The 27,997-nt window shown below is 41.5% G+C and overlaps 3 protein-coding genes across 3 annotated transcripts; 1 reads left to right on the forward strand and 2 right to left on the reverse strand.

Annotated features, from left to right (window-relative positions):
* Nucleotides 1-1,542: 1,542 nt before the first annotated feature.
* LOC136523615 (protein HLB1-like) lies at nucleotides 1,543-7,594 on the reverse strand. The gene is made up of 14 exons (XM_066517238.1): nucleotides 7,075-7,594; nucleotides 6,307-6,429; nucleotides 6,122-6,191; nucleotides 5,833-5,943; nucleotides 5,508-5,591; nucleotides 4,756-4,806; nucleotides 4,193-4,222; nucleotides 4,014-4,076; nucleotides 3,839-3,904; nucleotides 3,554-3,670; nucleotides 3,415-3,450; nucleotides 2,928-3,047; nucleotides 2,621-2,791; nucleotides 1,543-2,344 (listed from the first exon to the last, which is right to left on the reverse strand). Exons 1-14 carry the CDS (start codon nucleotides 7,383-7,385, stop codon nucleotides 2,234-2,236), a joined length of 1,464 nt encoding a protein of 487 aa, XP_066373335.1. The 5' UTR covers nucleotides 7,386-7,594; the 3' UTR covers nucleotides 1,543-2,233.
* A 564-nt stretch (nucleotides 7,595-8,158) lies between these two features.
* On the forward strand, nucleotides 8,159-11,200 carry LOC136523626 (cytochrome b5-like). The gene is made up of 4 exons (XM_066517248.1): nucleotides 8,159-8,314; nucleotides 8,452-8,555; nucleotides 10,322-10,388; nucleotides 10,479-11,200. The coding sequence occupies exons 2-4, from the start codon at nucleotides 8,469-8,471 to the stop codon at nucleotides 10,727-10,729; spliced, it is 405 nt and encodes a 134-aa protein (XP_066373345.1). The 5' UTR covers nucleotides 8,159-8,314; nucleotides 8,452-8,468; the 3' UTR covers nucleotides 10,730-11,200.
* Nucleotides 11,201-11,351: 151 nt separating this feature from the next.
* On the reverse strand, nucleotides 11,352-14,342 carry LOC136523608 (rab GTPase-activating protein 22-like). The gene is made up of 5 exons (XM_066517235.1): nucleotides 13,956-14,342; nucleotides 13,737-13,872; nucleotides 13,609-13,658; nucleotides 13,100-13,153; nucleotides 11,352-12,860 (listed from the first exon to the last, which is right to left on the reverse strand). Exons 1-5 carry the CDS (start codon nucleotides 14,102-14,104, stop codon nucleotides 11,570-11,572), a joined length of 1,680 nt encoding a protein of 559 aa, XP_066373332.1. The 5' UTR covers nucleotides 14,105-14,342; the 3' UTR covers nucleotides 11,352-11,569.
* Nucleotides 14,343-27,997: the final 13,655 nt, after the last annotated feature.

Here is a 27,997-nt window from a genome sequence, read left to right on the forward strand (position 1 = left end):
TTTATTATTTTATACATCATGTACTACCGTTCTATGTATTTATATTGCAGGGATCTCGAGCTACGCTCGGGGACTTCGCCGCTCGCCCCTTAACCTGTGCTCGAGGACTGCCTCGACAACTCTCCGACCACAGCTCGAGGATTTCGCCGCTCGCCCCTTAACCTGTGCTCGGGGACTGCCTCGACAACTCTCCGACCACAGCTCGTGGACTCTGCCGCTCGCCCCTCGACCTGTGCTCGGGGACTGCCTCGACCACTCTCCGACCACAGCTCGGGGACTTTGCGTCTCAACTACATGCGACTGACGACTCGCATACAGTTGGGATATTCTTTCTCGTTTAGACCTTGCTACAAGGCTCATACCTCGTCTTCCAGCAAGCTCGGGGACTACATCGGTACGATGCACCTGCCGGTGCATCTTGTATCGCCTGTACGACGATTGGATTCTCAACTTAACTGTGAATTCTTTTTAGACCCTGGCACCACGTGCCTACGTCACCTACTACCAGGCTCGGTGACTAAGTGGGCACACTTTACCTTATGGTGAATGTGCTCGCTCTGATGGTTCAAACACCTCCGATTCTACCGGGATGATGGTGTCTCTTTTTGACTCAGAGTCAAAGTGGGCACACTTCGAGGGAAATATTTTTCAAATTTTATCTTGAGCCCCTTACATCCTTCTGGTAAGCTCAAGACGACGCTACTAGAAGGATACAAGGCGCTCGGGGACTAGCTGTGGGGGTATGGCCTCCGGTATCCTCAAGACAAGACATGGGCCACACCATCAGAGGTGGCCCGGCCCATAAGATCGAGGCGTGCACGGCAAGATTACAAGTTGTACTAGATATTATAATAGTACCAAATAGGATACTTTACTTGTAACCCTCCTCCTCCAGACTATATAAGGAGAGGCAGGGGTCCCCTTCAGAAAACATCGACAATAGATCACCTCAATCAATATAGAATAATGAGACACAGGATGTAGGTATTACGCCAACGCAGCGGCCGAACCTGTATAAATCTTGTGTCTCGTGCCTCTGTAACCATCTGGTTCCTGATTACACGCACTGTCTACCGATAATCTACCACCACGGGCACCCCCTCGATGGACTGCCGACCATATTTCGTCGACACCAACTAATGGCTATGCTCTTTTGCTTCGGTTGGGCTCAAGTTCCACTAGTAATACCTATTCTCCACTCTAGATTGGTGGGTCTCAAACCAAGCACAACTCTAGGAGCCTCCCAATAAGTACTCCGGAAAGGTCACCTAATCCTCCACTAGGTCGTCTAGGTGCTAGCAAACACAAGAGTGATGAGTCTTTAACTGCCACTTGATCAAATCCAAGTCAAGAGCAAATGGACGCACAAAAAGATCACTCTTAAGCCCTCCTCTTGACTTATGTCCTCGAACCCTTCACAAAGTCTCTCAATATGTGTAGAACTAGGGGTCCAAGAGAGCCCCAAATGAGCTAGACATGATGTATATCTGAACTAGGGGTCCAAGAGAGCCCCAAATGAGCTAGACATGATGTATATCTAAGCGGTCACACATTGGATTCATTTGTAGGCTTTGTGCGATGGCGTTTTCTACTCCTTCCATTCTAAATTACAAGACGTTTTAGCTTTTATAGATACAGTACTTCTATTATATATTTTAGACATGATGTATATCTAATGTACAACAAAAACTATATATCTAGAAAAGCTAAAATATCTTTATAATTTAGATTGGTGGGAGTATTTCTTTGTTCCTTCCCTCTCCGGTTCCTCGACATGCTCCAGCTCCATGCTCCGACGGTAGCTTCACGCCTTCACCCGATTTGATAGCATCTCCAGATCTGTCGGCTTGATACATATCGGACGGCCTGCAGCCCAGCAGGGCGAGAGCCTCCCAGCAGTAAATTTAAGCATAGACCATCGTGCCTTGATACATTGTTACAGAGAACATAAATCACAAACTTAAGAATGTCCGATACATCTGCTGTCAATGCACAATATAGTAACACGGCCACTTTTACAAAGGAAAATGGACCTATCACCAAATCAGTGGAAAGTACGAGTTACAAATGAATATATATGATATACCCTACATCTAGGAAAACTGACATCACAGACGGGAGACGTAATAAATCACGTAATAAATCAAAGGGGGCATTTAACTGATAAGGTTGCTGCAGAATCTCCAAAACTTTGCGCCTCTCCAGTGACAGTTTTGCATTTGCAGCAAGCCATTTAACCAGTAATAATACCGGCAAGTACATCGCTCTTTCCTCTTGCAAAAATAGTGTAGACAAGGCGTATGGCGTCTAGCCAACCGTCAAGAGCCTCCCAACTATCGGCAACCTGTCAGAGGCGAGAGAAGAATGGGTTGAATTATGTACTCCACACCATTTATTTTCGCTAGCAGTAATCAAATTGGCTATATAGGGCATTGCACCACATTTACTGCCCATTAAATTCAAAAGGGTTGACTGTTCAGTCAATTTATTGAAGAACAAGCAGATTTAAAAGTGTAACCTATGTCTAGATACTGAAGAAATGTAATCCATTTCAATGGAACAAAATAATATCGAAAAAGATGAACAAACGAGCTGCAACAATAAACTGGCAGGCACATACCAAGAATGTAGGACCATGAATAGTTTCTATACAGAGGCCAGCACCACTTGGTAAAGTTAAATCAGCACATGCTGATACTGAAACAATATCTGCAACGTTTATTCTGACAGGTTTTCTGTCCCTGTCCAAATACCCAGGGGATTGTGATGGAGGCTGGTCAGAAGCATCAGCCTATAATTCACAGCAACACTAGTCAGTTGGATAAGGCCATGACAAAAGACATTGGAAACACCAGTAACTTCAATCTAAACAGAGTATCAATGGAGATAAGTATGCAAAATGAAAATGATTAACATTGGCAAAATACCTGCTGGAGTCCCTCATGATTCAAAATGAACTGTGATCTCTCCCAATCTTTGTGTGGGGCAATGGCATTGTTAGCTGGAGGAGCAGTCAAATACCCCACTTTGAGATATGGCAGGGGTAACTGCATGGTATAAGATGCAATAAGAACAGAAGAACACTGCCATAATGAAGAATTAGACGAGAACATCTAAAGAACAGGAAAATGTGCTAAAAAGAAGACCAGGACACTATCATTCAGAGAAACAAAAATTAGTAAGGTTTGAAGACCTTGAGGATTGTCAGTTCTTTTCCCTCAAGAAATGGGTTGCAAAAGAGTTCAACATACACATGGATAACTGAACTGAAAAGCAGCTATCATATCCCAGCTACATGAACCTTTAATTATTACTAGGTAGCTTTCAACAATAAGGTCCAATACTATTAGGTAACAATATCAAACAGAATAAACTAACACAGTTCATTAGAAACAGAAAAAAATGAATTTATACCATTGAGCGGACTAATCGCAAAGCACTGCGATAGACCTGCATTTGACAAAAGATCACACTGTCAACCAAGGAAGTTTGCAGGAAAAAAAGGGAAAGGTCCAAGGCATAGGTAGAGAGTAAAAGATGCATATATAGATACCGAGTAATTTGGCTTCAGAGCATGAGCAGCTGCAACATAGATAGCAGACTGACTGTAAAGCTCATTAGGGGAGACATCTGGCTTCCCAGACCTCATGGTATCCTCAGCTAAACCATACTGCAGCATTATAAAACAAAATGTGTGTGTCATTGTCATGGAACTTAAACTGTAGAAGTTATAAAATCTATTAGAAATTTATACATAATATACTAAAACAAACTCATTATTTTAGTGTAAGAAAAGTATATATCATTCAACAGGTGATTTATGAGGCAGGAAGCACACCAAGACAGTTCCGAGGTTGTATATTGCCCGATGGAAATCAAATTGCAGCTGAATTGCAGCACGGAACTACGAATATAGTAGAAACGGGTGTCAGTGGTTCATCAAAGAGATAATTTTTACTAAGCAATACCATAAAAAATAATTCCTAGGCACAGTAATGGGATATTGTATCTACCTTGCTTATAGCTGTTTTTATTATGGTCTGTTTATCCCGGGCAGGAACAATTGCACTCAGCTCCTGCATTGCAAATTCATACTCAATAAACTGCTAGCACAGGCAGGTGCAGCTCAAGAGCAAATAGTTAACCAAACTTCAGGGAAGAAGGTCAAGAAAATAAAATTGATGAGATGTACCTGTAGCCCAAGACCCCAGTTATTGAGAGCCTGCAATCGAAAAGAAAGGCAATTAAGAAAGCAGCAACACTGGCTATTAATAAAAATTCAAGATTAGAAGTTTCAAGTTGAAGTGATATCAGATCATCTCATTTTCATGGATTTGGTCAAATGCTGGTGGAGAGAAATGGACCCGAAAAAACAAGATCCTTTCATAAAAAATATTTCTTTAGATTAGTTTATAAAGAATTTCGGTAACGAAAGATCACGGGAATTTAAACAATAAGGATAAGCCATGGCAAGCTCTGTTTCTTGACCAGCAACAAGTTTTTTCTTTCTTTAATTGATAAATTAGAACAAAAAAAAACAGCTATCACTACAAAAGGATGGCATTCTTATTCTTATTGTTTAAACATGTGCACAGCATTACTAAACGAAACTCTACTGAACCATGATGGTCTTCATATCAGTTATATGCGCACATCAATCGTCCACTTAACTCAAATTGGAGCCTTTTATCTTTTTATTTTATCATATAATCTGCACTCAAGAACTCAAGATAAATATAAGGATTTAACGCTAACCTGTGGGCTATTCCAATTAAGCTGTACAGCCTTCTCATAATTCAGTATTGCCTGCCAAAGAAAGAAAAGCGTAAATAACGGATGCAATCAAATTTAATCATATACTTAAAACAACATTAGTATGTTTGGCAAGAAAACATGGTAACTTTTCAGCTTAATGGCAAGGAACGGAGATGTGGATTGTTCAAACCCCTTGGGATTTATTGTTCCCCCAAATGCTAAGGTTAAAATTTGAAATTCTTGATGAAACTAAACATTGAGCAGAGTTGGATGCACCAAGGTTTTCAAGAAAAGATAAGAAATAGTGTCATCACATAGCACAAAAAGTTCACCAGCTATCAGGGAATTTTTTGAAGAAAAAAAAAACGGTGACGAAACATGCTGCTTGCTACATGATTTGCTATTGGATAACTTGTGAGCTCTTATTTATCCATCCAAATTCACGAAAGAGACAGTGAAGTATTATATATCTTAATAGATAGGACAAGAACAACTTAATATGTGCAACATATATTGCGAGCTCATGTTTATTAAAAAAAAAACACACAAACCCACAATTTGAGTGAAAAGTGGTACAGTTTTTTATCATATAAATAACATAATTGATGGCCTGCAGAGAACAGGCACCACAAGGAAACCAAAACAAGATTCAATATTTGACCAAACCTGATTTACTTGCATTACTCGCATAATAATAATTTGGTGTTCAACATAAACAAGCTTATAGATGTATGTGAGACATCTCACTAAACCTGCTTCCAGAGTTCTTCGGCTTCTTTTGTCCGACCTCGCATTTTAGCCCGATCAGCAATAGCAATAGCCCAGTTATAATATGCCTAAAAAAAGAGAATGTGTCAAAGGAGCATCAAGATATCTGAGACAATTAGAATGATCAACATTGAGCACTGTACGTTATAACCATGAAGTCATATTCTTAGATGTGATGCTTTTTGTAGACTATTTGAAAAGTGTGATTGTGATGCTTTTTATTCTTTTTTCCGAAAGGGCCAAAAAGCACTGAAAGACCTTCTGTAAATTTGAACTATTCTGATCAAACATAAGAAGTGAGGAACTTACATCATAAAGAGTTGGACAAAGTCGGGTAGCTTCAGCATACTTTTTGCAAGCCTCCTCAAGCAATGCATCTTTAGAGGAACTAGAATTGGGATCCACATTGTCTGCACTCTCCTGAAATAATATTTCAAAAGAATAAGATACAAACTTGCCTGAAATATAAATAACAATTTTGCAGCACATATGTAACATGCATGCTATAAACAATAGCAGCTATGCGTTCACTATATATTAACACATATAAAAGACCATCACAAAAAAAGGGAGGTATAAAAGGAATGTAGATGTGTACCTGGAGGACAAGAGCCCAATTATAATATGCATCAGGGTCATCAGGATTTCTTTCAATTGCATTTACATACCTGCATAACAGAACTTTAAACTTGGCAGCAACAAGTAATTACAGAGAGAACTACAAAATATGCAAGCTAATTGTAGCAATAAAAAACAAAATTTAATCAGGCAAGCTAAGCAAACCTTTTGGCAGCAAAAGAAAGAATCCTTTGGCGAGAACGTCCTTCCTCGTCAACTCCAGTTACACTATTTATCAAGTCCATCGCTACATCATGGTGGGATGAAGACTGTTGTGTGCTATCTTGGCTGAAATAAATTGAAGAAATCAATAAAACTTACTGTTTGAACCATTTCATTAGGAATTTGTGCATAAGCCAATACAAATAAATGTGAACTAGTAACGTTGCAGCAGCTGTGAACTAACCGTATACAAAATTACAGAATTTAAGCAGATATAATGATTAATGCATTTATTAAAAGGTAACAACCATCTGATACCCATTATTCGTTATAACGGAAGGAGAAATTGTTCACAGCTTTTCATTAGAAGAAAGGTGCTTCCATATCCATATACCTAATAATATAACAATCCTACCCTACCAGAAGATGAGCTGTAGTAGGTTCGCATTAACACCAATTTTGCTTTGTTGAAGAAAGATCACAAAAATACCACATTCCATGGTAACAATTGTGCTTGCACATAAGCATTCTAATGCAACCAGCATTCGTAGCTCAAATATGACAATACAACTCCACTAAGGCAGCAGCTAAAGCACCAAAATTAAGCAGCAGCTGCTTAATTCACGTAGCCAACGCAAAATTCACGTAGCCAACGCAGATCCGACGCGAAGTCCAAAGTGTACGGCTAAAAAACGCAATGCCACAAACCTAACCAAGCCACAGTGATCCAGTAGATGGAGTGAGATCTAAATGACGCGAATAAGCACAAACCTGTAGGACGAGCCCTCGGCATCAGCGGATCCGACCCCGTTCCCATCGCCGAACGCAGATCTCGCGCTGCTGCCGCCGGCCGCCGTCTCGCCGTCCTCCTTGAGCTCGCCGAGGAGTTCCCGCATGGTGAACGGACGGGATCCCTCCGACCCCAGCGCCGCCTTCGCCTCCTCCTGCTTCGCCGTCGCCGATCGCGGCGGCTCCTCCTCCACTTCCTCCTCCTCAACCTCCGGCGGAGGCCCCTCCGGCTCTCGCGCGCCGTTCGCGAGATCCTCCGCACCGGCTGGCCTGGTCTCCGTGGGCTCCTCCATGGTCACTCCTCGGGGCTCGCTCGCGCGCGCGGCGGGATCTGGGAGCGGAGCCGGGAGCCGCGAGCGCGTGGTGGTCACTGGTCTCGTCTCGTCTTGCGCCCGCACGGCCGCGTGGTCAGTCGCTGCGCGAACGGAAACCAGCGCGGGCCGAGGTGGGCGTCGCGTCAGCGGAGGGGAGGGGGAAAGCTTACGTGTCGACGCAGTAACAGCCTCTCATGGTACTATGGGCCGAGCCGGGCCTGGAGGTCCAACACGGGATGGAAAAAAAGGCCCTGTCCAGCAGCTGGCTAAGCCATAGAATTTATGGATCCTAAACCCAATATTTATAGCATAGTTTTATACACAGCCGAGCCACTTTGAAGTATCAACTATGATATTCCAGATTCGGCCACAATAGAGCAATAAGCACAGAATTTTGACCGAATCAGGATCTCACTTGGCAGAAATTTTATAGAAAAAAATCCACTAATGCATAATCACCAAGCCTTGGTGCTGCAAGAGCTTCAAGCATTATAACAAACTATCATCCGGTTGGTTTGAACTTATTTAAAACTACTTTTTATCAATAAAACATTGTTTTCCTCACAATATTTCAATATAAGCTAAATTTCAGCATCAACCAACAGGTGTACGGTGGCAACCCAGATCGACCAAATGATCGACCAAATGAATAGTAAACTCTATGAAGACAGCCGATTGCTAAAAAAAAAAGCAGCTAGCTCTCGAGGGGCATTTTGGGAACGCCACCGGCCGCGGCGTGCGGTGGGGTCTAGGGGAATGGGATGGGGCGCACTGGGCTCAAATGCCGCCATGCCGGCGCCACCGAGGGCGGAAGCTGTCCAGATCGCGTGATTTCGCGTCCCGTTCGCGAGCGCGACACACGCTGACCTACCCGACGGCCTCCACCTCCGTCTTGAGGCGAAGCGCAGGTGAGCCAAACAAAGCCCATCGGCCAACCACTAGCAGGCCGACTGCTTTCGCTTCAACGCTCCATGGCTCGATCCAGTGCGGTTTCCGAATTTTTGCTGCGAAGGGCTAACTCTTTCGGAGGGGGATTTTGTCTCAGGTGCGTAGTAGTCTGCCATGGCCGGCGAGAATAAGGTCTTTGGGTTCGAGGAAGTCGCCAAGCATAACGTCACCAAGGACTGCTGGATCATCATCGCCGGCAAGGTGCGGTTTTTCTGCTCCCCTCCCATCCTCGGCTCCCCTTTGTGGTGACATAGGATTTTGGATGGCTGGTGGCATGCCTCTGGTGGTTTCATAGGATATGGTTTTGTGAAATTGTTTGGTGTTCTTGTTGGTGGAATGGTAATTCCTTTCGTTTCCCCTTCGATTGCAAAGGTTTTACGGCCTAAGGAAAGCTTACAACGCTTTCTGTTCCATGATAAGGTTTTATGGAGAAATAATTGATGGTAGGCTTGGTTTCTTGCAGCAGCAGAATTGAATCAATTGTGCTGGGATTTATCTCGAATCAGATTTGCTCATTTGCTGAAACTAAACAGGCGTACTACTAAAGATAAAGATGTTTTGGATTGTCAAATAGCAGTTGTAGTTATTCATCAGTGTGTGACTCAATCCAGGTCCAGAAACCGCCTTTTAGATCTACTCCATGTTCAATGATGAGTTGGGTTGATCCGATCGAGGACGAGCAACTGCCTTTAGATAAACTTCATGTTGCTCTGTATGCTTGGATGATTATAGGACAGAAGCTTATTACAATCCACTCGCCTCGCATATTCAGAATTTACCACAAGGATAGTGCTTTAAACTGAGCACCTTTCTGTATCCTCAAATGACAATGCATGACAAAACAGACAAAAATATGGTTTGTTTTTATCCTGCTTTTTTTTTTTGTTCGTGGCAGAATAAAATGATTCGGTAAAATATATAATTCCTCAAAAAAGTCTGAAATATAAATTACATAAATGATGATTCATGGTTGATATTTTCATATCCGACCAAATAAATGGTGTGCTTACAACATGTGGGTCATTTTTTTTTTCAATTATATGACCTTGGATGTACTAGTATGCCCATATATTATATAGGTTTCCGCTGCACCACACATATTATATAGGTTTCCGCTGCACCACATATATTATATAGGTTTCCGCTGCACCACAAAAGTAAGAAGTTGTTACTCTAGAATTAGTATATTTTCTTAGATCCAATGCTTTCCATTCAGAAATTTTCTAACTCTTTTCCTGTTTTCTCCTATATACAAATCCTTTAAGCTATTATTATCATCAAACATTAAAAAAAAAGGGCGTACCCAGTGCAGAGAGCTCCCGCTCTGTGCGGGGTCTGGGGAAGGGTGTCAGTGGCAAGCCTTACCCTCGCCTGTGCAATGCAAGGAGACCGCGACTCGAACCCGAGACCTTCCGGTCACAGGCGGTAAGACTCTACCGCTTGCACCAGGCCCGCCCTTCATTATCATCAAACATTCTGCTGGAAAAATGCGTAGCATGTGCTAATTCCACTGAAGTTGATTATTTTTTATTAAAAAAAGAAAATAGTAACTTGCCTTCCATTTGTTTGGGACAAATGTTTTGTTATTCTCGGTGTAGCTAATGCTTAATGGCCATGCTATTTTTGGAAGTAGGATTTTTGGCCCTAAGTTTACTTTGAAGTCAACCACTATTTTTGCCCTTGTAGTGTTATTATTAAACATCCGTAGAGCTTCCTGACATAAGTTAGCGAACTGTGCTGGCTTGTTTCTTCACCTTTTGCATAAATTAAGATTGGTACACTATAAGTAGATGTCGTGGTGTAAGATGTTGAAACATTGAAACCTATGCTTCTGCTGTCTGTAATGTATGTTCCTTGTTCTTTTAGTAATCTCATATAAAATGGAATAAATCATTGAAATTTTCTGCCATCTATTTTCCAATATGTGTTTGACTGGAACATCTCATCTCTTTCTATTAACATTTCAGGTGTATGACGTCACTCCGTTTATGGATGAGCATCCTGGTGGAGATGAGGTTTTGCTAGCTGTAACTGGTAAGCCATACATCAATTGTACTTCATAGTTACAGCCTTGAACCATGACGTTTAAATATTGAGCTGATCTCTACTCTTGAATGTAACCAGGGAAAGATGCTACGGCTGATTTTGAAGATATTGGCCACAGTGATTCCGCAAGGGACATGATGGAGAAGTACCACATCGGGCAGATAGATGCTTCAACAATCCCAGCAAAACGTACTTATGTGCACCCCCAGCAAGCGCCCAGCCACACAGACAAGGATAATGACCTCCTCATCAAGATCCTGCAGTTCCTTGTGCCCATTATGATCCTGGGCCTTGCATTTGGTATACGGCAGTACACCAAATCAGAGTAGTATACTATTCTTAGAGACTTGCCTTTGGAGTCTGTTTTATGGTCATGGTTGGGATGAAAACAGTTCAATAATTGCTTACAGTGTACTTGTCAGGTGGATGTTATCTCATTGGTCATATGCTACTCTGTATTTATGGACATCCAAATCTGCTCTTTTCCCAGGACCCCATGAACTGAGGCATATAAGATGGATTCTGACTCTTCATGATAGTTGATATCAGATTATTGCAGTTATGTTTGTTTTGTGTGTGCGTGCTTGGACGGTGCAATAAACAGAACCAGACCATTAACCATCTTCTATCGTAAGGTGTACTTTTTGATTTGACCAAAAAATTGGCAAATAATTCTGTCCCCCCGCCCCCATTATAACAAAACAAACTTCGATGATCAATACAGCCGTGGATGGTATCATTGCTGTGGACTGTGGTTTTGGACCTGGGATCAAAAGCATGTAAGTTTGACTTTTTGCGTGTACCTAGTCCAGATACAGATAGCGATAGCCGAAAGGTTTGGATAATACACAGCCAACAAGATCAGATCCACCAATTTGCACCGAACCCCCATCACATGACATCCACCATCACATGCAGTATGTAACGAGGGTACAACAGAAACAAAACAGATTGCAATACATCAGAATGGTAGACAATGATATGATTCAAGGGGCTCTTTGCCCACGTCCAGTATGCATGCTCAGTTCAAAAAAATTGCTGTCATTGCTACCTAGCTAACTCCATCAACGCGCTTCTATTCACTGTCGGCACGTACTTAACATACAAAGAGATTGGGTATAGTGAAAGTATGGTAATGTGACAAATAGCACAAGCAACGAAGACCACCACTACTCAATCCTATTGTGAAGGGTCACCACTAGATCGTGCGCGTCGTCCAGGAGCTTCCAAATGTCCAGCTGTCCAGCCATGCTGTTACACTCCCTTACGATCTCATCCATGCTGCTGTAGCTTTCTATTATCAGTTTCCGCTTCTGCAACACACTAGCAGCAATTGCATACAGTAACAGGTCATCTGTTGGAGGTGCTCCCAACTGCAATTTTCGCCAGGATGATTTTGCAATCTCAACGCGGTTTGCTGCCTGATCAGCCCACATCACCTCCCAGAGACATAGGGTCTGCTCGAAGGTGAGCTCCCTCCGGAATATCACAACCACCATTCTGTATACAAAAAAGCAGTCTTCAGCTTGGAGCATCTCCAAATGTCTGTAGAGATGGAAGTCCTTGTATTTGATTATCCTAGCCACCATATTGAGTTGCCGGCGTATACCCACTTCATCAAGTCTAAAATTGTGGCGGGCTTTCCTCATAAAACCAGCAAAGCACCAGAAGGCTTCGTCATCTTCCTCTAGAACAGCTAGGAGAGGTGCAAGCAGGTCACTCATTCCCTGGCAATATCCAATTTCTTGGTCATAGGTTGCATAGGCCTCAAGAATAGCAACAAGGCGTGACGCATGATGGATCCGATATGGTTCTAAGTGGTCATAGTCTTTGAGAAAAACAGCTTTAGCAGATTCAATTGCCCTCTCCTTGGAAACTGAAGCTTGGGATGGAGAGTAGGAAACCCATTCATCGTTAGCACGGACTGCATCCAAACGAATAATCCGTTGCCATGTCTCAAAATCCTCGATTGCCCGTGCAGACTTCACAGGGCGGGCAGCCTTAGATAACACAACATCATCCATATTTCCTCCTGTGTTCGAATATCTCGGGATACTTTCTTGTTCATCCTCAAATGAGGACTCACAAACTGAGGCCAAGTTCTTATGAGATGCTTCTACATGAGTCACAGCACTTTTTTCACTCCCTTCCTCATCGGAAGAACTAGATGAAGACTGATTTTCTTTCATCTGCTCTGGCTTTGTTTCAGAAGTGTCATCCTGCACTTCTTGTTCTGCACTGAGACTTGGATTTCCTTCCTCAGTTATAGCCTCTTCCATGCTAGGACTTTCAGGAACTTCTTCAGATTTAACAGGACTAACACAACCAGATTCATCACCTTTTTCAGAACTATTGCTCCCTTCATGGTTGACTTCAGCTGTTTTAGTTGACTGCCTGCTCTCTTCCATGCTGTATGCTGATTTACGCAGGCAATGCTTCCTCAATAACAGATATCCCTTCCTACAGAAAATATGCCACTGAGTGTCATCATCTTAAGCCAATCAGGACAAACAACATCTAAAATTCAGCGTCCTTTAACAGGCAACATTCCTGAACTAAATAAGAAAAACATACACCGCCATATATCATCGGTGGAAAGACCATGGGAAACATGTTTTGATCAACTTCGCTCAGTCATTTTCAGACAGGAAGAACAGATGTATGATAAAGAGATAAAATATACATCCTGAAGATTGTACCTGTTCTGGGCCTTAACCACATCTCTTTGTGCTTCAGAACTATCAAGGCTATAACTGTATGAGAGTTCAAATCCAGATTAGTCAAGTCTATTATACTGAATACACACACATGCATTCTACAGTGCTTATGAAATCTGACCGCACGTTATTTCCTACTATAACTGTAAATCTGGTTGAGTTGTGGCAAAATAAAGAAAAAGAACTAATATTACTTGTTCATTTGTACAGCTAGCAAGCAAATTCACGAATTTTGTCATGCCCATTTAACAATCCATAACTGCTTAAGTTCAGTTTGATGATATAGACTACAGGTCTTCCTAAAATGCAGGCTCATCCATCTCCATGGACCATGGTTAATGTTATTACAATTACAATAGAATCTCTCTTCCTATAAAGTAGTAAAGGATATTAGCATACACATATCTTGTTCCAAAGTATCTTGTGGATCTAAATGTACATCTCCAAGCATGACAACAACAGTTCTGTGATCAACACTCCAGATTACTTACACTCCCAGAAGGAACGGCCAGACTTGCGCTCTGATACTCGGTTCCATCCCCTGTCAGAGAAGCACATCAATCAGCCTAAAAGCTTCAGAGGCCGCATAACAGCATCATTCATGAGTTACGCAACTTACTCCGCTCCGAACTTGCTTCAGAAGCTTCACTCCGCCGTCCTGAAGCTTCCCCTCCGGCGTGAACAGGTCTCGCCACTCCTGGGCCGTAAGCGGCGCCTTCCTCCGTCGCCGCCACCACGGAGACTTGAGCCCGCCTCTGCATCGAAGCACGCTTTGAGGCAGGCGTAAGCAGAAGCATAAGCGATTCCAAAAGGTGTGGGAGCGCGGGGACTGGCCGACCTGCGGGAAGAGACGACTATGGCGACGAGCGCGAGGCCCGCGGCGGCCGTGACCCCGACGGCGACGGCGGTGTTCCAGCGGCCGCCGCCGGCGAGGGGGCCGCCGAGGAGGCCCGCGGCCACGCGCTCGACGCAGCCCCACGCCCACATCGGGCGCAGATGCCCGCCGGATGGCTCCACGGCTCCCCTCCTGTGCTACTACCCCCGCCGCCGGTGGTGCCCTCGATCGAAAGATTCCGGCCTCCCGGTTACTTTTCCCTTTCTGCTGTCGGGTCGCACCACGGAGATTTCCAGGAAGCGGTGCGTGGCTGCGTGCCGTGCGTCACCGACGGGCCGCGTTCGTGGCCTTCACGGGCTAACGGACGGGCCGGTCGGTTTCGACACGTCGTGGTCTTCTGGCTCGGTCGGGCGTCACCAGCCCACAACTCACCAGGACCTTTTTTTTTTTTTTTGCAATTTGACCCTTTTTTAAGAAAATTTATGTTTAACCCCCTGACGACGTAAACTGATCTTTGAACTCTAGGGGTCGGCGCCGTAGACCTTGACGCTGAGATGCCTGGCCGGAAACAGCAGGCCAGCCAAGGTGGCGCTGACGTGGCAGGTAGGTTAGAGCCATGGATCTCGACGCCGACCTCGGATTCAAAACCCACGCCAAGGTTTCCCTGGCCGAGGCTCCTTTCATTTCTTCTTCCTTGTTCTCAGGTTTTTTCTCTCCCCAAACCCCCCAATATCTTGAATCGAGCAATTTAACCTTGGAAAGTTGAATTTGATCCATAGATCTTGAAGATCAAGGTATGTTCTCTCCCCTCCTCATTTTTACGCATTGGTTTGGTATATATTACGTGTATTTTGCAACCCTAAATACGTTAGTACTTACTATTTGAAGTGATTATTAATTTTTTGTATTATGTAACGGTAGGATGCCAATGCGTGGTAAAGCTAGTAAACCAAGGTAATCTCTATCAATTGTGTTATATTATTGGTTCATTTATGTGCAACAAATGGAAAACCCTAGGTTTAGGGTTTAATGCTCATTGCTTCAGTTCTTAGGACGAAATTGGTTCATTTGTAGTTATAATCAGATGACCGAAAATGCCTTCGACCCATTGCCTCTGCCTAGTGGTGTTCCAGTGACCATGTGCTTTTGCAGTGATCCTTACAAGATAGCGAAGTTCGATGAAAAGGACACGTATAGGCAGAGGTATTGGATGTATGCCAATTTTGCTTTTGAGCCTACACTTTGTTAGCACCGCATTAACAAGATGGTGGGAAATTGATGTTGTGTACTAATTATTTTGTGCCATATGAAGTCATGCATAATTTATTTGGTGTGTAACAATTGAATGTATTGTAGACCCCTCCACCGCTCTGTGATTTTGAGCAGCGGATCAACATTGAAATCAAGCCGGAAGACAAGGAGTGGATACAGAAACTCTTGAGGTGGGAGGCAGAGGAGATGTAAAGAGGTGGTTGTAGAAAAGGAGCACAAGAAAGAGGAGGAAATAAGGCGTGTTGCTGCGTACAGGGAGGAGAGGGAGAAGAAGCTTGAGCATGCTCGCCGAGCGAAAGCAGTGATGGAGGAGAATCCCGATGCCTTGAGGGAGGGAAAGTTACCTCGTTACACTCAGTAGTCTCCATGACTTGCTAGTTGTATGGTTTATTCATGAACAATGTTGTCTAGTCTTGGACTTTTTATTGTGTTGTCATGTACTGTACTTTAATTATGGACGTACTTAGGCTATTTACTGCGTTATTTAGTTTGTCGGCATATACTTCTATTATCATTGTGTTGTTTAATGTGCCCTAGTATTAGACTTTTTATTGTGTTGTTGTTTTTATTATTTGTGGTCATAATATTCAGTTTAATATTGCGGAGGTAGTGAAACGAGTTCACGTACTGCAAATAAAACATAACGAACTAGTGAATTACATAATTCAACACACACGACACATGAAATGGTATGTGAGAACATGTGCCAAACTAGAGTACAGAGGTCCTCGACTAAACCTAACATGCCTTAGGTGATTGAAGCGAACAACAAGCACATAAAATAGCATGTGAGAACATGTACCAAATAAGGGTACATAGGTCCTTCGACTAAACCTAGCATGCCTTAGGTAATTAAAGAAAACAACAAACATATGGATCTGGCATGTGAATAAGATAGGTTCCTCCTAGTAGTGTGGCCACATAGCAAATTGTGTTGCACCTTGTCCATAGTATCCTCCCATTGTTGTTGTTGGTGGTGGCGGGGGTGGCGGCGGAGTCCCCTTGTTCTTGTGATTAGGGCAGGTGCAATATGGATCATTACAGAGTGCCTCATGTGAACCAGCGCTATTGTTGTTGTCGTCGTCTTTGTCGTTCTTGTAACCGCTGCTAACTTCCCTTTCTAGCTAGAAGATATGGTCCTACAGGTAGTAGATGTACTGCTGATATAGATAAATTGGACAAGGATCGACCCACCTAGTGAACCTATATTTTTTTCGGACTTGGAAGACTACAATAAATATGTCATATAAGTTGTAGTGCAATCGAGAAACATATTTAACAAACAAATAGTAATAGTAAGTACCCATGCTCGTGGGCATTTGAAGAAGCGATGGTCTCTATCCATCCTCTCGGTGAACATCTGCACTAAGCAGTCCTCACCATGCATGCATTTGGGCCAATCTTCTTTTCGGTTGTCGTATCCTCTGAGAGGGCACTCTTTGGTGAAATCACTCTTGCTTTGGGGGAAAACTGATCAACTGGTTCCTCAAAGAAATCAGAACCAAGAGACCTCTCCCATACTATGGGAGTTCCCTTTGTCCCCCCTTTCCTCTCCCACTGCCAAAACCCTTTTCTCTAGGCGATCCTCCAGACATTCATACTCCAACGAAAGCAAATACTAGTTTTGGTTTTGGTTAGCAATGCATCCCGCAACACATATATATAGGTGGATGCAGGTTTACTAGCTGTTGTATTGTGTTGTAATTGTTCCTAGAAAGCCTACTTAGAATCACTAAAAAGTCTACATCAAAGGGCACTGGAAAGTCTAGATTCCTTGACTGAAAAACCTATTTGAATTCATACTTCAATCACTGTTTCAAGGCATACTGAAAAGCTTATTTCAAAGCTCAACTGAAAAGGCTACATTCATATACGCAATCAATGCATCTATAAAAGTCTATGTATGATACGACAGTGACATGATAAATCACTATGAAGGCTAGATGCTATAGGTGTACTGCACACTTGTACTTTAGCTAGAAAATTTTGGCAGAGTTTCCCCTATTTTTTATTGCAATCCATACACAAATATGACATGAATATATAACCTCAATACAACATGTTCAGATATACAAATATATACCACATTCATCTCAAACCATACACATGAGCATATTAATAGTGCATATAGTCCTTAATTATAGTCCATAAAGTCCATAGTAGTTCATACAGTCCATAATAATAGTCCATACAACACATAATAGTTTAAAATAAAGTCCATGAAGTCCATAATAGTCCATAATAACATCTACCACAAAAATCCTACTACAAAGTCTACCACAAGCCCTCAATGTCTCCTAGTCTTACCCTTACCCTTGTGCCCAAGAGCATCGGTGCCTGGAGTAAAAGGGTCAGGCGGACGACGTCTCCTAGTGCCTGTAGGTTGCGTAGGTTGAGTTGATGGAGCGTCCTATAGCTAAGATGGTCCAAGGTCCTCATAAGCAAGCTCCTCCTCATCCTTGTCCTCATCCTAACCTCCATGGCCCTGAAAAGTATCCATAGTGGCACAGGACAAGCTCTGGCCTCCTAAAGAAGTACCTTCGTGAGTAGAAGTACCAAATCATTGAAAGCCCTAGTTTGGTTTTGGATAATTAATGAAACCTAGCACTAACCTTTGTCATGAGTTGTGATATGAGCTTGGTTGGTGCAATCCAAGTGCTTGAGCAAGATGAGATCCATGGTGATGAAGGTGGACATGAAATGATGATGATCAAGCTTAACTTGGAAAAGAAGAAAGAGAAAAACAAAAACCGAGATGATCAAGGCAAAGGTATATGATAGGTTTTTGTTTTGCACTCAAGACACCATAGAGGGTGTGAGTGCCTTAGGATCAATAGCCATACTATAAAGAGAGAAAATATTTGGCTAAACGGTTTATCGAGTGTCACTAGGTGACATGACTTTTACATATGCATTTAGAAACCTAGTGTGCTAACTTTGACCCTTGTAAAATGCTTTAAAAAATGCTAACACACATGCACACAAACTCTACACTTTGTGGTTAGAAAGTTGGAAGAAAGGGCGAAGTGTTTGAGGAGATAGAAAAAGAAAAGGCGGCATCGGTCCCTGACCGGACGTTGCACCGGACGCTGGATCTGACTCCAGCGCCATGTCTGGTTATTTTTAGGCAACATAGCACGGCTGGCCGAGAGCAACAGAGAGTGACCGGATGTAGGTTTTCACACACCTACGTGTCAGGTCATCTTCTGCATAGGTGACGTGATTGGCGATCGGACGCAACGGAGCAGCGTCAGGTGAAGGGTGATGTATGGTGACATCAGCTCGGTAGGCGTGCGTGTAGATGCTGAGAGTTGAACGGATGCTGGGGTGTGTCAGGTCGACATTGACCTGATGTGTCCGATCAGTATTTTCATGCCCTGGTTACTCTCTGTAAATGACCAGATGCAGAGGGCTGAAGCATCAGGTGGTGTATGCGGTGCATCCGGTCACTCTTTGACTTGAGTGCTGACTGTTTTCGGCCATTGAGATCCAATGCGTAGTATTCAAAGGAGGGACGTGTGGCAGCAATCTAGTGACCAGACTCGAGCAACCTAACACGAAGCAGCGTCTGGTCAGCTTGAGAGTGCCTAATAGCTCTTTGAGTCTTGGGGCTCTACAAATAGGAAGGTACTGGCTTGGGGCTCACTCTCTTAGCACTTTGACATACTTGTCATCCTTATGAGCCTAAGCAAACATCTTTCACTCATCTCTATCATTGATTCATCATCATAGTGAGATTAGGAGTGATTCCAAGTGCATTTGCTTAAGTGATTGCATCTAGTGGCACTTGGAGATATTGTGGCTATGGATTTCTTGTTTCTCTTGGTGGTTGCCACCACCTAGATGACGTGGAGCAGTGGAGGAGCTTTGGCATGAGTTGGTGATTGTTTGTGGCTAGCTCTAGTGATTGTGAGGGGTCTTGCACCTTCACCGGTGAAGAGCCGCAAGATAGCTCTAGTAAATTGCTCGTGTCATTGAGTTACCTCACTTGAGGGTAGGTTCTTACGGTGTCCAAGTGTGTGGACTAGGTTCATGCAACACCTCTTAGCCACTGAACCACCAAGTGTTAGTCAACACAACAGGGACTAGCGTGCCGGCAAGCACATGAACCTCGAGAGAAAATTTGGTTGTCTCTTGCCCTTTGGTATTCTCCTAGTAATTGAATTGGTATTCATCTTGTGATTAGTTCACTCCTCTACGCGGTAATATAATCACCCTACTCACTCGATTACATTCCCACAAACTAGTTGTAGCAAGCTCTTTAGTGTAGCTAGAATTAAGAGTTTGCTTTATAGCTTAAGATCATCTAGTGGAGCTCTTTAGTGTAGCAAGTGTGAGAGCTCTTAGTGAGTAGTGACTTAGCCATTTGTGTGCCTAGCGATTATTGTAACTAGAATTGTTGGATAGGTGGCTTGCAACCCTTGTAGAGCTAGAGTAAGTTTGCATTTCACTATTTATCATACTAATCAAATTTCTCTAATGATCTTGTAGATTTTTAAATAGGCTATTCACCCCTCAAGCCATATTAGGACCTTTCAACTGGTATCAGAGCCGTGGTCACCGTTTGATTCAAGACTTAACAACCTTCGGTGCAAAATATGGCTCAAATTATATTCAACTATGTTGGGGGCAAACCACCGTTCTTTGATGGCACATCTTTTAATTATTGGAAGAAAAAGATGAAGATGTACCTTGGATCAATCAATGACAAGGTGTGGGGTGTGGTAGAGAATGAGTTTGTGATTATTGACCCTACCAATCTCACTGACAATGACAAGATCAACAAGTAATGCAACACTATGGCACTCAACACCATATACAATGGCATTGATTCAAAGGTGTTTGAGCAAATCAAAGATCTTGAGAAGTCAAGTGAAGTTTGGGTGAGATTAGAGGGAACATATGAGGGCACTTCAATGGTAAAAAGTGCCAAGCTCTATATGCTCAAAGACAAGCTATCAAACTTTAAGATGAAGGATGATGAGTCCATTCTGGAGATGTTCTATAGGCTACAAGTCATCATCAATGATCTCAAGAGTTTGGGTGAGAAGGTGAAGGATGAGGATTTCTCTCACAAGCTCTTGATGTGTTTGCCAAAGAGATTCAAGACATTGAGAACTATCATCTTTAGAGGTGGATTGAAGGATGTCACTCCAAATGAGGTGCTTGGTGATGTGATGACCGAGGACCAATACAATAGTAATGGTGAAGAGCTTGTGAAGGAGAAAGACAAGAAGAAGAAGAGTGTGGCATTCAAGGCCGACACTTCATCCTCTAAGAACAATAGCTAGGGCAAGGCTAAGAAGGAAGAATCAAGTGATGAAGAATGATCTCATGATGATAGTGATGATGAAGCACTAACTCTCTTTGTGCGCAAGTTTGGCAAGATGAAGAAGAAGAAAAGCTATGGTGCAAGGAAGAGAAGAGATCACTTCAAGAATAAGGAGTATGTGAGGTTGTGTTACAAGTGCAAGAGTCCCAATCATGTTGTAGCGGATTGTCCCTACAATAGTGACAATAAGGATAATGAGAAGAAGAACAAGAAAGAGAAGAAGGAGAAGAAAGAGAAGAAGATGACCTTCAAGAAGAAGAATAAGGGTGGATCCTATGTTGTCACATGGGATAGTGATGCCTCCATTGATGATGATTCAAGTGATGATGACAAGGCATCCAAGAAGAAGGCTCTAGCGAGCATTGCTATCAACAACAAGCCTTCACTATTTGACACTCCATCATGCTTCATGGCCAAGGGCTCCAAGGTAAAATATGATGAGAGTGAAACTGATGATAGTGAAAGTGAAAATGATAGTGATGATGATGAATTCTCAAACGAACAACTAATGAACATGCTAGAACAAGCCGACTCAATAATTAACAAGAAAAGCAAGAAGTGCAAAGAATTGCAAAAGAAGCTTAGTGCTCTTGAGCAATCCTTTGATGAGCTCAATACTACTTATGAGAGGCTAGTGGAAGCCCATGAGAAGCTTGGCAAAGCTCACACCAAGCTTGAAAAGGCTCACTCCTTGCTTCTTGAACAAGAAAAGGAATGGGTTATAGTATTATGTGATGTGGGCATAACATGTGACATTACTGAAGATTCATTTTATGAACCTATTATTGTTGCTTCCACTAACCCTTCTTGTAGCTCATTATCCACCACCGCTACCACTCCTACCTCTACTACTAGTGATGGTTTCACTTGTGATGCCTCACTAATGGTTGAAAATAAGACTCTCAAGAGAGAGGTGGATGAGCTTACTTATGCCCTAGGCAAGGCCTATGGCGGTGAGGCCTGCTTGCTAAAGTGCATGGATAGCCAAAGGTTCTCTCTTAACAAAGAGAGATGGGCTATACCCCTAAGAAAGGCAAGGTGACCTTTGCTACTCCCAAAGCTAGCTTTGTGAAGAGCAATGGTTAGTTTTGCAATAGATGCAAGCAAGTAGGGCACTTAGAGCAATCTTGCACAAAGAACAAGAACAAGATCACTGCTAATATATCCTCAATTTGTTTTGATTCTTGTCACATGCTTACCAAGGGTGTGAATGTCATGAAGGCTAAGTTCATTGGTACACCTATTGTGGGCTCAAAGAAGTAAGCCATTTGGGTACCAAAGACCTTAGTGACTAATCTTCATGGACCCAAGCAAGTTTGGGTACCTAAAAGGAATTGATCTTCTTTTGTCAGTTAATTATAAAGCCGGAGGAAGACATTGGGTGCTTGATAGTGGGTGTACACAACACATGACCGATGATTCAAGAATGTTCAATTCAATCAACTCAAATGATGACAATGGGATTGATAGCATAACATTTGGTGATAATAGCAAAAGCAAGGTCAAAGGACTTGGTAAGATTGCAATATCCAATGACTTGAACATTTCTAATGTGCTACTAGTCGAGAGCTTGAACTTCAACCTATTGTCGGTAGCTCAACTTTGTGATCTTGGTTTCAAGTGCATATTTGGAGTTAATGATGTGTAGATCATAAGTGTAGATGACTCTAACTTGATATTCAAAGGTTTTAGATATATGAATCTATAATTGGTTGATTTCAATGCTAGTGAAGCTGAATTATCAACATGTTTGCTCACTAAGTGTAGCATGGGTTGGTTATGGCATAGAAGGCTTAGTCATGTTGGAATGAAACAATTGAACAAATTAATTAAGCATGATCTAGTTAGAGGCTTGAAAGATGTCACATTTGAGATGGATAAGATTTGTAGTGCATGTCAAGCCAGAAAGCAAGTTGGCAACATACATCCTAAGAAGAGCATGATGAGTACATCTAAGGCATTTGAGTTGTTGCATATGGATTTGTTTGGGCCAACTACATATACAAGTATTGGTGGAAACAAATATGGATCAATTATCAACACGGCTTACTACTATAGCAACAAACTCTATTATCACCCCATGATGGAGAAGACATCATATGAGCTCTTGAATGGAAGAAAGCCCAACATTGCATAGTTTCAGGTTTTTGGTTGCAAATGCTATATATTGAAGAAAGGCACAAGATTGAGCAAGTTTGAGAAGAAATGTGATGAAGGTTTCTTGCTTGGTTACTCCACTACTAGCAAGGCTTATAGAGTTTGAAATTTGGCTAGTGGTATTCTTGAGGAGGTTCATGATGTGGAATTTGATGAAACCAAGGGTTCCCAAGAAGAAGATGAGAATCTAGATAATGTGAGAGGCACTCAATTGGTCAATGCAATGAAGAATATGGATATTGGTGATATAAGGCCTAGAGAAGTGATTGAAGTTAAAGATGACAAAGATCAAGTGCTCTCTAACTCAAATATGCAAGTTGATACATGTCAAGCTAGTTCATCATCTCAAGTGCAAAATCAACAAGTGGCTAGTTCATGATCTCAACCAAGTGATCAATCAAATGGAAGCAATCAAGTGCAAGTGCTTCAACCGACCAACATTGTAAGAGATCATCCATTGGATTCTATCATTGGTGATATCTCAAGAGGTGTACAAACAAGATCAAGATTAGCATCATTTTATGAACACTTCTCATTTGTGTCTTTCATTGAACCTAAGAAGATAGATGAAGATTTGTTGGATGTTGATTGGGTGAATGCTATGCATGAAGAGTTAAATAACTTTACAAGAAATCAAGTATGTGAGTTAGTTGAGAGGCCTAAGGATCATAATGTGATTGGAACCAAGTGGGTCTTTTGGAACAAGCAAGATCAAGATGTGATAGTTGTAAGGAACAAAGCAAGATTAGTGGTTCAAGGTTACACTCAAGTTAAAGGTCTTGACTTTGAAGAAACATATGCCCCAGTTGCAAGATTAGAATCAATTAGGATCTTGTTAGCCTATGCTTGTGCCCACAACATCAAGCTATATTAAATGGATGTTAAGAGTCCATTTCTCAATGGCTACATCAATGAAGAAGTATATATTGAGCAACCTCCTAATTTTGAAGATGAGAAGAAGCCCAACCATGTTTACAAGCTAAGAAATGCATTGTATGGTTTGAAACAAGCACCTAGAGCATGGTATGAGAGATTTCCTACTCTAACAGATTTAAGATGGAAAAGGTTGACACCATTCTCTTCACCAAGAAGCTAGGTAATGACTTATTTGTGTTACAAATCTATGCTGATGATATCATATTTGGATCAACCAATCAAGATTTTTGTGAGGAGTTTGGAAAGATGATGGCAAGTGAGTTTGAGATATCCATAATTGGAGAGCTTAGTTACTTCCTTGGTCTTCAAATCAAGCAATTGAAAAATGATACATTTGTGAGTCAAGACAAGGACATCAAAGACATGCTCAAGAAGTTTGGCATGAATGATGCTAAAACAATTAGTACACCAATGGGGACATATGTAAGCTTAGACAGTGATGCTAGTGACAACATGGTGGATCAAAAGATGTATCGATCTATGATTGTAAGTCTACTCTTTATGACCACATCAAGGCCGGATGTGATGTTTAGTGTATACATATATGCTAAATTTCAAGACTCACCAAGAGAAAGTCATTTGAAGGCAACTAAGAGAATATTGAGGTACTTGAAGCATACATAAAATGTTGGCTTGTGGTATCCCAAAGATGCAAGGTTTGAGCTTATTGGATATTCCGATTCGGATTATGCCGGATGCAAAGTTGAGAGAAAGAGCACATCGGACACATGTCAACTATTAAGATCACTTGTGTCTTAGTCATTAAAGAAGTAAAATAGTGTAGCACTTTCAACCGCCGAAGTGGAGTACATGTCGGCCAATAGTTGTTGTGCTTAATTACTTTGGATGAAGGCTACTTTGAGTGACTTTGGAATCAAATTCAAACAAGTGCCATTGCTATGTGACAATGAGAGTGCCGTGAAGCTTACCAACAATCCGGTTCAACATTCAAGAATAAAGCACATAGATATCCACCATCATTTTATAAGAGAACGCTAATAAAAAGGGGACATTTGTGTTGAGAGTGTGGGCACCGATGATCAACTTGCCGATATCTTCACCAAGCCACTTGATGAGAAGAGGTTTTGTAAGTTAAGGACTAAATTGAACATACTTGGCTTCTCAAATATGTGTTGATGGCTTGATGCACCCCTATTATATGACATGCCTCTCCTTCGAGCAAAGCAAGGTAAAGTTGATTGACATGTCATTCAACCATTGCTAAGGACTTGTTTAGTGTATCTAGTCATTCCTATCATGTCTTAGGCTCATTCATGAAAATCAAATGAATTTGATGCTTATATGGTATGACTATTGCTTGTATGCTTGAAATGATCTAGTGGTAGCATATGACATGTTTGTGGGCTTGTGAACCTAGTGTTTAATCTAGAAAATGAGCTATAAGTGTTTAACTCAACATGGTGCATGATAACCCTTATTTGGAGGTGTGAAGAAGCTTGCCCTTGGATTAAACTGAGTTAAATATCTTTTACAAATGATCTAGATTGAACCAAATTGGCAAACTGATCCTCACTTCACATGGTTTCACCCCAACCTATCTAAAATTTTTATCTCACCTTTTATGCTAATTGTTGACAAAGGGGAGAGAATTCACAAAGATAGTAAGAGATAGGGGAGCAAACAAAGATAGTAAGAGATAGGGGGAGCAAACAAATGAAATGACATTGAAATGAAATGATATTGTAAGGGGATCAATTAAAAATCAATTAAAATTTGAAGCACACAAGTAGAGAGAGTAAGCTCATAAACTTGTATGTTGCATTTGTGTGTGCATCACATATGTTTGCTTGCATGGCACAAGTTCTAAATTCCCTATCTATGCTTGTGTGGTGTATGCTAGATTGTAGAAAATGATTGATGAAATGAAAACTAGCATGCATAGGATAGCTAGACACTTGAATTGTTCTTATAAATAGTACTAGAACCTTGCTTATAATTTTGATCTCATGAGTTATCCAGTTCTTTGTTGTTTTTCAAGTGGTATGTAGAAAATCATGGTGCTAAGGATGATATTCAAATGGCAACTCCGATTGGTATTACGCTTCAAAGGTTCATTCTTTACACCTTAGCATCATTTGGTAGCTATTACTCTCTCAAACTTCTAATCCATACATATGTGCAAGCTTTCAAATCTAAACTCTTAGCACAAATGTAAGGGGAGCTAATACTACCAAATTAGGTTGATGAAACTTGTCCATAATTTTTACACATGGAAATATGCTTGGGCAAACGACATGAATCCAAACAGAATTTATTGAATATCTTTCTAAATGGGTTGTCATCAATTACTAAAAAGGGGGAGATTGAAAGCCCTAGTTTGGTTTTGGATAATTGATGAAACCTAGCACTAACCTTTGTCATGAGTTGTGATATGAGCTAGGTTGGTGCAATCCAAGTGCTTGACCAAGACAAGGTCCATGGTGATGAAGGTGGACGTGAAATGATGATGATCAAGCTTAACTTGGAAAAGAAGAAAGAGAAAAATAAAAATCGAGATGATCAAGGCAAAGGTATATGATATGTTTTTGTTTTGCACTCAAGACACCATAGAGGGTATGAGTGACTTAGGATCGATAGCCATACTATAAAGAGGGGGAATCTTTGGCTAAACGGTTTATCGAGTGCCACTAGGTGACATGACTTTTGCATATGCATTTAGGCACCTAGTGTGCTAACTTTGACCCTTGTAAAATGCGTTGGAAAATGCTAACACACTTGCACACAAGCTCTACACTTTGTGGTTAGCAAGTTGGAACAAGGGCGAAGTGTTTGAGGAGTGTTGGTATAAATTAATACACACAGAATAATCCACAAGCGCACGAATAATATACCGATGTAGCACTTCATTGGGAGTACCTAGTTTTATATCGAACTTGACGAAACGTGTGTGAGAATAACCAAATCTAACTTAACCCAACTTCATAATTAAGGCTAGATAATAGGAGCGTAGAGGAGATTGCTAAAGTCTTCTAGTTCTAACTTCGGTAAGCTTTGTCTTCTATTGTTCAATTCTAGGGATATTACTAGAGAAAACATAGGCAGAGTATGTTTCCTATAGCAACAAAGTCCTGCTAAGCCCACTAACAGGAGGTGGACTACAAAGGATTCAACGAGGATATAAGAGTCACCCTCGCGAGTTACCACTGATATGGAAAATAGGGTACATCCACGAGTAACCGAGTCTAATCACCACGCTTACACTACGAATACTACTTTAACCTAGGAGCTACAAGGATTAAAGTACTCAAGAAGCATGGACTAATCAAGCCGGTACTAGCCATTAAGAAGCAACACTAGCTAGAAATGATGATGTTCAGGTAGTTCAGAGCTCATCTAAGCAAGTTCAGGGTACTACTACTAATCAAATACAGAATAATCCTGGATCATTAGTACAACATGTGCAATAGCCGACAGGGCAAATTCAGAATCAAATGGTTAATTTTGGCACATCAGGCCAAATACCGCCATCGGCTCAAAAAATAGCATCATTAGTTCAAAGGATTCATAGAGATACAGACTCAACATTTACAATCAGAGACTTTAAGTAGTAAATAAGCAAAGAACTCAACAGATAGAGATTTCACAAAGATATCATTATGGCATAGATTATAATACCCTTCATATGATTCCAAATCTAGGGTATCAAGGTACCCAAAATTTTAATCCACAAATAGGTCAGCAATTGCAAAGAAATCCAAATTCAAATGCTGATGAGTTATTGCTTAGAGTAACTAAAATGGTAAAGAATCAGTTCGATTTAAAACCAAAAGGGCAGACCTTTTCATACAAACGTCCATATCTAGAGTAGTATAATTTGGTTGCTCTTTCTACAAACTACAGGCTTTTGAATTTTGCTAAGTTCACTAGTCAAGATAGTACAAGTATAATAAAACATATCAGTCAGTATCTTACTCAGTTGGGTGAAGCATCCATTGAAGAAGCTCATCGAGTTCATTTCTTCTCTTTGTCCCTATCAGGACCAGCTTTCACCTGATTTTCATCGTTACTAGTTAATTCTATAGCCAATTGGACTGACCTGGAGAAGAAATTTTATACATATTTCTATACTAGGATAAGAGAAAAGAAAATCATAGATTTGACAACCATAAGACAAAGAACTAATGAATCAGGTGCCGAGTTTCTTCAGAGGTTCTGAGAAACTAAAAATTTGTGCTTTTCATTGAATCTGACTAATGATCAGCTAACTGCTTTGGCTGTTCAAGGAATGTTACCAACATGGAGAGAAAAACTGCTTGGGCAAGAGTTTGATAATTTAGGTCAGTTGGCTCAACGGGTGGCAACACTTAATAGCCAATTCTATAATATG

This window comes from Miscanthus floridulus, chromosome 2 (assembly GCF_019320115.1).
Source record: "Miscanthus floridulus cultivar M001 chromosome 2, ASM1932011v1, whole genome shotgun sequence".
NCBI classification, from domain to species: domain Eukaryota; kingdom Viridiplantae; phylum Streptophyta; class Magnoliopsida; order Poales; family Poaceae; genus Miscanthus; species Miscanthus floridulus.